This window comes from Giraffa tippelskirchi, chromosome 7 (assembly GCF_054371585.1).
Source record: "Giraffa tippelskirchi isolate mGirTip1 chromosome 7, T2T-mGirTip1v1.2.pri, whole genome shotgun sequence".
In the NCBI taxonomy this organism is placed as follows: domain Eukaryota; kingdom Metazoa; phylum Chordata; class Mammalia; order Artiodactyla; family Giraffidae; genus Giraffa; species Giraffa tippelskirchi.
Genome location: NC_137281.1, coordinates 116,643,702 through 116,656,023, shown reverse-complemented (window position 1 = coordinate 116,656,023; position 12,322 = coordinate 116,643,702). Strand labels below are relative to the sequence as shown.

Here is a 12,322-nt window from a genome sequence, read left to right as displayed (position 1 = left end):
AAGGAAAGAAATGCAAAGATCGGAGAAGAAATAAATAAAATAGAGACTAAAAAACAATTTTAAGAAACCACTGAAACTAAAAGCTGAATCTGTCAAAAAATAAAATTGATAAACTATTACTCAGACAGATCAATTAAAAAAAACAGCGGGCCCAAATAAAATCAGAAATGAAAAACAATAAGTTATAACTGACATCACAGAAATACAAAGGATCATAAGAAATTACTCAAACAATTTATACATCAATAAAATGGACAACCTAAAGGAAATGGATAAATTCTTAGAAATGTAAAATCTCCCAAGATTGAATCAAGAAAAAATATACAATATGCTGCTGCTGCTAAGTCACTTCAGTCGTGTCCGACTCTGTGCGACCCCATAGACGGTAGCCCACCAGGCTCCACTGTCCCTGGGATTCTCCAGGCAAGAACACTGGAGTGGGTTGCCGTTTCCTTCTCCAGTGCATGAAAGGGAAAAGTGAAAGTGAAATCGCTCAGGCGTGTCCGACTCTTAGCGACCCCATGGACTGTAGCCTATCAGGCCCCTCTGTCCATGGGATTTTCCAGGCAAGAGTACTGGAGTGGGGTGCCAAATATGAGCAGACCAATTACCAGTACTGAAACTGATTACTGACTTTAAAAACTTCCAATGAAAAAAAGTACAGGACAGACAGTTTCACAGGTGAACGGTACCAAATGTTTAAAGAAAAGTTAACATCTGTCCTTCTAAAACTACTCCATAAAACTGAAGAGGAAGGAATGCTTCAGAAGTCATTTTACCAGGCCAGCATTACCCTGATATCAAAACCAGACAAAGACACCACAAAAAAAGAAAATTACAGGCCAATATCACTGACAAACACAGATGTGAAAATCTTCAACAAAATATTAGCTAACTAAATCCAAAAGTACATTAAAGGGATCAAACACCATGATCAAGTGAGATTTATCCCAGGAATGCAAGGATATCCACAAATCAATCAGTGTGATACACCACAGTAACAAACTGAAGAATAAAAATCTTAAGATCATCTCAACAGATGCACAGATAGCTGTCAACAAAATTCAACATCCATTTACGATAAAAACTGTCCACAAAGTGGATACAGAGGGAATACACCTCAACATATTAAAGGCCATATATGACAAACATAGAGCCAAATCACATTCAACAGGAAAAAGCTGAAGCATTTCCTCTAAGGTCAGGACAAGACAAGGATTTCCACTCTTGCCTCTTTTATTCAACATACTATGGAAAGTCCTAGCTATAGCAACCAGACAATAAAAAGAAAATGAACCCAAACTGGAAAGAAGTATAACTATTTCTGTTTGCAGATGGCATGATACTATATAAAGAAAATCCTAAAGATGCCACCCGGAGAAGGCAATGGCACCCCACTCCAGGACTCTTGCCTGGAGAATCCCATGGACGGAGGAGCCTGGTGGGCTACAGTCCATGGGGTCGCTAAGAGTCGGACACGACTGAGTGACTTCACTTCCACTTTTCCCTTTCATGCACTGGAGAAGGAAACGGCAACCCACTCCAGTATTCTTGCCTGGAGAATCCCAGGGATGGCGGAGCCTGGTGGGCTGCCGTCTATGGGGTCGCACAGAGTCGGACACAACTGAAGCGACTTAGCAGCAGCAGCAAAGATGCCACCAAAAAACTATTAGAATTAACACATGAATTCAGTAAAGTTGAAGGATATAAAATTAACCTATAGAAATCTGTTGCATTTATATACACTAACAACAAACTATCAGAAAGAGAAATTTAAAAGTCATATTTACAGGAGTTCCTTGCTGGCCTCGGAGAAGGCAATGGTAACCCACTCCAGTACTCTTGCCTGGAAAATCCCAGGGACAGCGGAGCCTGGTGGGCTGCCGTCTATGGGGTCGCACAGAGTCAGACACGACTGAAGAGACTTAGCAGCAGCAGCAGCAGCACCTGATGGCCTAGTGGTTAGGATTCCAGGCTTTCACTGCCATGATCCAGGTTCAATTCCTGGTCAAAGAACTGGAATCCTATAAGCTGCAAGGTTAAATACATAAATAAAACAATCACCTTTACAACTGCATAGAATAAAAAACGAGAAAGCAGTTACTTGTAGCTTTTCTATACCTTAGTTATCCATGCTTCCAATAAACAGGGCATGTGGTTTCACCAATAAGGACTTTTAAAAGGTCCTATAGTATAATCTAGACAACTCCAGAAAGCAACTCACACATAATCAGGCAAAGTTATTTTACAGTTCCAAGTTTCTGAGTTTCAACTTTAAGAAAATAGCTGAAGAAAGCACTTCAAATTTGACCTATTTAGGTTAAAAATTAGTGGGAAAACAAGTTCCTTAAAAGAGAAAATAAAACAAAATAGAACCAAAAAATTCAAAATAGAAGATAACCTACAAAAGGGTGAAGAAAACAGGAAAAGTAGGCAATAGTAGTCCAAAGTAAAGAGGGGAAAAAGCATGTTTAAGATTAGTCTGGTATCAATATTCCAGGCTTCTATTAGTCACCCCTACTCCATCTCAATTCTTCATGCTCTGGATAGATGAACTTTCTACCTTCACCATGAAAACAAAGGATCACTTTAACTATCTGTGTCATGAAAATTTTTCCAAACCCTTGGTTATTCTCTATTCCTGCCCTTTAGTCAAAAGATAAAATATCCCCTATTGCATAGGACTTAATTTTTTCACCTGTTCCAACCTTCATCCCACCACAAAAAAACTGCTTCATCATCAATTCTCTCTCCTGGTTATATTATCAATCTCTCCGTCTTTACTGGCTTCTTTCTTCAACACATAAATATGTTTAAAATCCTTTCATCCTAGGAATACAAAAGCTCTGCCTCTTCCTTGCAACCTCTTCAAACTCATTAGCCAGGATGAGCTTTCTAAAACACAAAACCAATTATTTTGGTATTCTTGCTGAAAATTCCTAAAGAGATTTTTCTAAATATCAAGATTTTATTTCTCATCACAACTGCTCCTCACTGTGCCAAATTCTGTCGAGCACTTATCCAAAATTGACTATAATGTCATTTTCCCATTTATCCCTAGGTAACTGTAGCTCATTCTCCAGTATTCAGCACAAACTACACTGCCTCCTATTTCCTGACCATCCTTTCAGACTGAGATACCAATCTTTGGCCAGTGTTTTCTCTTTATCTGCCCATGATTTCTTGCACATACTAGGCTGTAATCTTTGTTTTTTATTGTCTGTCACCCTCTCTATACTATGAGCAAACTGAAATCGAAGACTGACTTGTCAGCTCTGTCTCAATATCTTTTAAAGTATTCAATAAATGTCTGCTAAATGAATGACAGATCAGTAGCAAAGATAAGGAGACATGGACGCTGTAAACCAAGGCTGACGCAATAGACTTGAAGTAAAGATATATTTGCACACAGGTAAAACTGACTGCCATTTGAAGTATCATTCTACAGTATATAAAGCAATCATTTTATGGGGCTTGAAAGGGAGCCAACAGAATAGACAGACTGTCTCCTGGTGGTTCTGCTTATGTGCAGATGTGGATCATCTTCCTATCAGCCTAAGGATGAAGCAGTCGCAAAGAAAGGCAGTGCTAAGGATGTTGTAGAGAGATGGAGTCAGGGCTTGGATTCACTGCTCTGTCTCTGAACTTCTCCTGCTAGATGAAATCAAATTATCTTTACTGCTTAAACTCCAATCTTTTCAATTCAAACTAAGTTGTAAAATGGCCAAAATTTCCTTCCTTAGTTATAAGCATGTCCCTTTGCAATGTGACTTCATCTTTCTTCCCCAGAAAAGGTGCAGTCTACTTCTCTAACCCTTAATTTGGGCTTGGTTCTTTGAGACTTTAGGTTAATGGAACATTCGAAAATGTGACACAGAAGTGTGTTTAGAAGGGCTTGTACATTAGGGCTTTCCCATTCCCGCTCCCAGAAACACTAATTATGAAATAAAGAAATCGGTGCTAACCTGGAGAATAAAATAGCACATGGAGAGGGGCTTCGGCTTTCCCAGGCAAAGCTCTAGACATGTGAGTGAGGTCATCCTAAAACATCCAGCCACAACCAAGGCAAACTCAGACCACAGAACTGCCTGACCCACATGCAGAATTGTGAGAAATAATGTGTTAAGCCAGAGGTCCCCAATCTCTGGGCCGCAGATCAGTAACTCCTCAGATCAGTGGCAGTTATTAGATTAGATAAAAAGCACACAATAAATGTAATGTGCTTGAATCATCCTGAAACCATCACCTCCACTCCCGGTCCGTGGCAAAATCCACGAAACTGGTCCCTGGTGCCTAAAAGGCTGGGGATTGCTGTTTAAGCCACTAAATTTTAGACAGTTTTTACAGTGTTATTGACTAGATATTTGGTTTGGTGGTTTAGTCGCTAAGTCGTGACTGACTCTGTAGCCTGCCAGGCTTCTCTGTTCATGGGATTTCCCAGGCAAGAATACTGGAGTGGATTGCCATTTTGTTCTCCAGGGGATCCTCCCAACCCAGGGATCGAACCTGGGTATATTGTATTGCAGGCAGTCTCCTGAATTGCAGACTAGATGTTTGTGTGTCGCCTCAAATGTGTTAAAGCTCTAACTCCTATTTGCACGGGTTTCTGAGGAAGAAATTAAGGATAAATGAGGTCACAATTGATTTTATTCTTTGCAGCCAAAGATGGAGAAGCTCTATACACTCAGCAAAAGCAAGACCGGGAGCAGACTGTGGCTCAGATCATGAACTGCTTATTGCCAAATTCAGACTTAAATTGAAGAAAGTAGGGAAAACCACTAGACCATTCAGGTATGACCTAGATCAAATCCCTTATGAGTATACAGTGGAAGTGACAAATAGATTTAAGGGACTAGACCTGATAGACAGAATGCCTGATGAACTATGGACAGAGGTTCGTGACATTGTACATGAGACAGGGATCAAGAAAATCCCCATGGAAAAGAAATGCAAAAAAGCAAAATGGCTGTCTGAGGAGGACTTACAGATAGCTGGGAAGAGAAGAGAAGCGAAAAGCAATGGAGAAAGGGAAAGATATTCTCATCTGAATGCAGAGTTCCAAAGAATAGCAAGGAGAGATAAGAAAGCCTTCCTCAGTGATCAGTGCAAACAAATAGAGGAAAACAACAGATTGGGAAAGACTAGAGACCTCTTCAAGAAAATTAGAGATACCAAGGGAACATTTCACGCAAAGATAGGCTCGATAAAGGACAGAAATGGTATGGACCTAACAGAAGCAGAAGATATTAAGAAGAGGTGGCAAGAATACACAGAAGAACTGTACAAAAAAGATCTTCACGACACAGATAATCACAATGGTGTGATCACTCACCTAGAGCCAGACATCCTGGAATGTGAAGTCAAGTGGGCCTTAGAAAGCATCACTACGAACAAAGCTAGTGGAGGTGATGGAATTCCAGTTGAGCTATTTCAAATCCTCAAAGGTGATGCTGTGAAAGTGCTGCACTCGATATGCCAGCAAATTTGGAAAACTCAGCAGTGGCCACAGGACTGGAAGAGGTCAGTCTTCGTTCCAATCCCAAAGAAAGGCAATGCCAAAGAATGCTCAAACTACCACACAATTGCACTCATCTCACAGGCTAGTAAAGTAATGCTCAAAATTCTCCAAGCCAGGCTTCAGCAATATGTGAACCGTGAACTTCCAGATGTTCAAGCTGGTTTTAGAAAAGGCAGAGGAACCAGAGATCAAATTGCCAATATCCGCTGGATCATCGAAAAAGCAAGAGAGTTCCAGAAAAACATCTATTTCTGCTTTATTGACTATGCCAAAGCCTTTGACTGTGTGGATCACAATAAACTGTGGAAAATTCTGAAAGAGATGGGAATGCCAGACCATCTGACCTGTCTCTTGAGAAACCTGTATGCAGGTCAGGAAGCAACAGTTAGAACTGGACATGGAACAACAGACTGGTTCCAAATAGGAAAAGGAGTACGTCAAGGCTGTATATTGTCACCCTGCTTATTTAACTTCTATGCAGAGTACATCATGAGAAACGCTGGGCTGGAAGAAACACAAGCTGGAATCAAGATTGCCGGGAGAAATATCAATAACCTCAGATATGTGGATGACACCACCCTTATGGCAGAAAGTGAAGAAGAACTAAAGAGCCTCTTGATGAAGGTGAAGGAGGAGAGTGAAAAAGTTGGCTTAAAGCTCAACGTTCAGAAAACTAAGATCATGGCATCTGGTCCCATCACTCCATGGGAAATAGATGGGGAAACAGTGGAAACAGTGTCAGACTTTACTTTTTTGGGCTCCAAAATCACTGCTGATGGTGACTGCAGCCATGAAATTAAAAGACGCTTACTCCTTGTAAGGAAGGTTATGGCCAACCTAGATAGCATGTTTAAAAGCAGAGACATTACTTTGCCAACAAAAGTCTGTCTAGTCAAGACTATGGTTTTTCCAGTGGTCATGTATGGATGTGAGAGTTGGACGGTGAAGAAAGCTGAGCGCCGCAGAATTGATGCTTTTGAACTGTGGTGTTGGAGAAGACTCTTGAGAGTTTCTTGGACTGCAAGGAGATCCAATCAATCCATCCTAAAAGAGATCAATCCTGGGTGTTCATTGGAAGGTCTGATGTTGAAGCTGAAGCTCCAATACTTTGGCCACCTCATTCGAAGGGTTGACTCATTGGAAAAGATCCTAATGCTGGGTAGGATTGGGGGCAGGAGGAGAAGGGGACGACAGAGGATGAGATGGTTGGATGGCATCACCGACTCGATGAACATGGGTTTGGGTAAACTCCGGGAGTTGGTGATGGACAGAGAGGCCTGGCGTGCTGCAATTCATGGGGTCGCAGAGAGTCGGACACGACTGAGCGACTGAACTGAACTGAACTGAGGTCATAAGGGTGGGGCCCTGATAGAACAGGATATGCCCTAATAAGATTTTTTCTCTCTCTTTCAGTTATCTGCAAGCCAGGAATAGACTTATTATCCACTATACCTTGATCTGAGACTTCTAGGACCTAACCTGCAAGAAGACAAAGGTGTGTTGCTTAAAGTCATCCACTCTGTGGTGTTCTGTTAGGGAAACCCGAGCAGGTTACCACTATCCAGCATAGCAAACTGAAACAGTGACTCTTAGCACTAGCCCTGCTCACTGTTTTTAAAAGATTACTACGAAAAAAAAAAAAACAACTGTTTTTGGTATATGTACATCAAGTTTGAAGCTAATTTATAGTTTAAGCTAATAATGAGCTGCCTTTTGTCATCATATTGCTTCATTTACTCTTAATGGAGTACAGAGTAAAATTAGCTACATTTATCCACCAGAATAGAAGTTTACTATGATTACAGAGTTCTCAAACAATGTAGTCACATTAATTTATTCAAATATTTGAGCAGCTACCATTTATTTGGCAATGGTTATGATAAGGATGAAAGAAAATGTAGTCTCAACTCTCAGCAATACTCAGGGGAAGAGACAGACAAAATGAATAGTTTGTAGTATAGGGTACAGACTTTCATAGGTTCTATCACTTCAATGTAAACTACAGCTTCATTCTTTATACATTAATGTCCCTAAACTACCTTCGCAAATACCAAAGTCAGGCTTTCGTATATCAGGAGATATTTATCAACTTCAAGGTAGGGCATTGTGGTACTGCCTGGCAATCAATTGTTCAGCTTTGTTATATTTACCAGTGCAGCAGTATGTGGGCTATTATTTATTAGTTCAATAAATACTTACTTGCTGCCACAAATTTTATACTATTTTGCTTGTATTTTTTTTTAATTCAGGAAAAGTTTGATAGTAGTAATAATATGATCAAGAAAAGGTGGAACTCATCAAGTATACTGAAAGCAGGAATCTTTGGATGGCTGACCACATGTTCAATTATTAAGTAAAAAAATGAAGTATATTAATCATTGTCAATATTTAAAAGTCAAGTAAAAGTGATAAAGAAGCAGAGAAGTCTTTGGAATTATGGACTGGAATTATGAACTGTTGATTATAAAAACAATACTAGTGATCCAAAAGCAAAAGAACAACCATGAGTCCACAGAACTCTTGATGAGATGATGCTTGTTATAGATTTCTTAGTCATTTCAAAATGAGAATTTAAGATGGGAAATTATTTGTAAAAATTAGTCAGACTAGGTAAACCTATAGAGACGGAAAGTAGATTAGTGGTTGTCTAGGTTAGAAGTTTGGACGAACAGGGAGTGACTGCCCATGGTGCAGGGCTTCTTTCTGGGGTGATGAAAATGTTCTAAAATTGATTGTGGTGATGGTTTTACGACTCTAAATACACTAAAAATCACTGAATTATAAGCTTTTAATAAGCGAACTGTATGGTATGTGAATTATATCTCAAAAAATATACTACTGATTAAAGCTTTAGCTTGAAAGCCTCAACAGTTAAAAGATATTATTGAAAAAAAAAATAAAAAAGATATTATTGGTCAATATTCAGTGTTGAATCTATGTTTTCCTTGTTTTAAATAATAATGTCCATCAATTTCAAGCTAAAAAAAGACGTAAAACACTTCCACCATAAACCTTATAACTTTTGTTCCCCTGGAAATAGAACATTCTCCCTAAAACAGGTAAATCTATTGTTCAGCCTTCATGCTTTCATACAGCTTTTCAGAAGTAGCAGACAACCTACGTAACACAGCAAGTCCTGTAACCAAAGTATAAACAAAAAGGTGAGAAAGTACAGTAGATGGAACAAACGATCACTGCATAGTTTACTACGATATCTTTAATTAAAGGACCTTCCTATCAATCTGCAACTTACCTTCATCATGACATCTAGTGCATATTTTTGATCTTCCCTCCTTGCCACAGCTTTTGCTTCCGTAGCTTCTTTTGCTCTTTCCTGTGCTTGTAGGATAGATTTCTCCCTTATTCTTTGCATCATCTCTTTGTCAACTAAAACATGAAGAATATCATTAAATTAGAATCATGATGAATTTGTTTTACTTAGGAGAATTTGTTTTTCTTACATATTGATCTGGGATAAGATGTTTTTGGACCCAACTTCACGTGGAGAAGTAAGAAGGTTTCTCAGTATTAAACTAGTCAAGAAGCTAATAAGAGTAACTGTAACAGTAATGAATTAGTAAAGATGCCTTTGTGCACTGAGAAAGACAGACAGACACAGAGAGACAGAGAGGGAAGATATGAATAAGAGAGAAGAGGAGCAATGGAGAGAGGAAATAAGAGAGGGAATGAGGATGCGGAGAGGGGAGGGAGAGAAGGAGGAGAGGGTCACAGAGGGAGAGAGAGGGTGTGCAATGAGAGGGATGGGGAGAGGCAAAGGGGGCTGGAGGGGAGGAAGGAGAACACAGTGATACTCCTCTCTCTCCTATTAGCTTATACACCTGATCATGATAAAGCATCACTATGAGGTCTCTTAGAAGAGAACATGGGTTGAGATCATCTGACATGATCAATCACCTTCAAAAATATAAATGGTGAGTTTTATGTATGAAGAGTACAGGTCAAGCTTTAGGAAAAATTATAAAGTCACATGACATGTTACATACAGAACTTTACCATTCACAGTCATTTTTTATTCAGTGATTCAGTATTTTAGAAACTGTAGGCTGTGATCCATTATGGGGTAAATTATCTTAAGAGAATAAGGATTAAGGAAGGGATCTAGACTTTGAAGAAAAAAAATATGAGGGGAGAAGAAACTTGGGAGAGAGTGAAGTAGGACGAGACAAAGAGGGCAGGAGTGGAGGGATGAGTATTAAACACTTATACTAACCCTTCATATTGTTTTAAAATATATGAAAATAATACATAAGGAAAACTAGTTACAAAGTGTTATATTAAAATACTTACAAAATATTAAGTGTTATATTAAAACACAAAACATTAAATTTGTGATATACAAATGTCTGCTTCCTTATTTATGCATTAAATAATATATAGCAAAATGTCTAATATATAATTTCAAAGTAGTGCATCTAAAAGACAAAGGTACCTGATATGAACATGTTGTGATTTTTATTGATACTGCTTTTGATTGCTGTCTACATTCATAATTGAAGGGAATATTAAATTTCAGTTAAACATGAGTAAAGAGTATGGAATTTTTACCCATCCAAGATCCTGGCTGGAAATCAGGACTGGAATGAGGTCTGAAGCCTCTCCTCAACCATCCACCTGTTTTAGTAACAGGGTGGCAGAGAGCTGGACCAGCTTCAGGGGCAGAAATAATTTTTAAAAAATCAAGTTTCCAAATTAAATGCTCCACGTCTAAAAGAAATGAAAAATGGATCAAGAAGGAACTTCAGAAAAAAATGGAGCAGTATTTTGTGAATAATGAGGGAGGCAGGCTTGGAGTATATATTGGAGTTTCATAACACTATATGTGGAAAAAAAGATTTTTAAACAATTCCACTGAATTGCATGTAAAACTGAGTTTGAAAAAAATAAAAAATAAAAATCAAGGTTAACCAATTTAAAAAAACTGAGTTTGACTTCTAAAAGAATCTCAAACTTGGTTTCTGAAGTAAAGTCAGTGTTCATTACTTGTTATATAAGTTAGTTTTAAGACTGTTTTGATTCATCTAATTGGCAATTATGGTCAAACTCAATCTGCTGCCTGATTTCTTACAGCACATAGGCTAAGAATAATAAGTTTTAAATAGTTGAAAAAATCAAGAATGAGTGCTCAATAAAGGCCACATTGGTAGGCCTTATCCTCTGAAGATAGAAGCTCACATGTTTAAGAGCTATTATTAACAGACTCTAATTTTTTTGAAATTCGATTACTCAATAATTAGGTTATTAGGTTAAGAGGTAGCTGAAGCACTACCTCATTTAAATCACACTCGTGCCTATTTTGTTTTCCTAGAAGAGCAACCTAATTATTTCAAAAGATAAATTTTTGAATGGTATAAAGTTTAAAAAGCACAACCGGCTTAACATCTTTTAGTAAAGAACTTACCACCTGACAGAGAAAGGGTCTCCCACATGGCTGCTTTTTTTTTGTGCAGGGTGAAAACAATAGTGTTATTCCCAATCTTGGCTTTGCTGCTCTCATCGTCTATGGGAGCATAGAGAAACACCTCGAATAAAAATGGAGGACAGTTCACCTATTCAGAAGGGGGGAAACGGAAGTTAATTTGGCTACATAAAATGAAAGACACACCCCTTAAGAAATAAGTGACGGAGGCCAAAATCATTTTCTTAAATTCCTGCTATAAATGTATTTCCAGGTCACGATAAAAGTAGCAAGGCATATGAGGAAGCCATGGATAAAATCATCCCTGACCCGATGACATCTATCTACAGACGAGGTGTCACCTGTATGAGATTCGTATCTTATTTTGTTTGTTTTGCTTTGTTTTACTTTTAATAGGAGTAATATTTTAGGATGCTTAACTGCAAGGACGCACCTTTTGCGCGTCCACAGCCGTGCCCTCGCAGACGCCTCAGACCACACCCCCGGGGCCGGCCGGCAAGACTTGCATTCCTACCTTCAGATAATTTTCGGTGCAGAACACGTCCGCGTCTCGGACGCTGACGCCTCGGAGGGGCACAGAGATGAAGACCGTAGTGCTCGTCTGCTGCCAGCTGTAATTGCTAACCTGCAGTGGCATCCTGGGAGGCAGCCGGCGACAATGAGGAGGACTCACGCCCGCTCGGTTGCTAGGGAAGCCGATTTACCACCCGTCAGCCCTTCCGGGTCAGGAGGGCCGGGGCACCCAGCGTTCCCAGCGTGCCCCGGGCGCGCCCCCGCGGTCGCCCTGCGGACTCCCCTCGCGACTGCCTGGGCCAGCGTGTAGGGGTGTTCCCGCTGTTTGGGGTCTTATAGTTTCAGGAGTCTGCGAAGTAGCAGGCCCACTTCCGCTTAAGTAAGAAAGAAGCTTCACGCCTGAAAATGCAAAAAAGGGACAAAGTAAGCGTGACCCACGAGAAGCAGGTGCGACGCCCACGCGCCGTGGCAGCCTGGCCTTTTGTTTGTTGTGACGGAAGCTGTAGAAGTTAGCACCATATGGTGTTCTTGCTCGGGGAATTTCCTGCTCATATAGACGTTCTGGCCTAGAAGCTTGCCTGTCCTATTATAGTCGTTCAAATCCTGTCAGTCGGAAGCCCCTCACAAGCGTGTAGATAGGGTTCACTCCTCGGTTTGAGAACTTATGACCGTATGACTCACCTGAAGAACGCTTGGCAGCAACTCAACTGTAGGATAAGTTAAATTGAGACGGATATGTTTTATAGTTGCTTAGGGAGACTTGTAACTTTCACGCTGAAAGGAAACTTGAAGACCATGTTAGTCTTCCCTCATGCCGTATTTAAGAAATCTGAGATCCATATACCCAACCCTGT

General features: G+C 39.8%; 1 protein-coding gene across 3 annotated transcripts in view; it reads right to left on the bottom strand.

Annotated features, from left to right (window-relative positions):
• The window catches only part of DNAAF4 (dynein axonemal assembly factor 4), an 80,629-nt gene extending 68,948 nt beyond the window's left edge, over positions 1 to 11,681 (bottom strand). For all 3 annotated transcript variants that reach the window (XM_081510249.1, XM_081510250.1, XM_081510251.1), the window contains exons 1-3: positions 11,470 to 11,681; positions 10,938 to 11,085; positions 8,772 to 8,905 (exon numbers count right to left, since the gene is read on the bottom strand). In XM_081510249.1, coding sequence (XP_081366375.1) covers positions 8,772 to 8,905; positions 10,938 to 11,085; positions 11,470 to 11,592 — 405 coding nt within the window. In that variant the 5' untranslated portion in view covers positions 11,593 to 11,681. The remainder of the gene's footprint in view (positions 1 to 8,771; positions 8,906 to 10,937; positions 11,086 to 11,469) is intronic.
• Between the last annotated feature and the right edge of the window lie 641 nt (positions 11,682 to 12,322).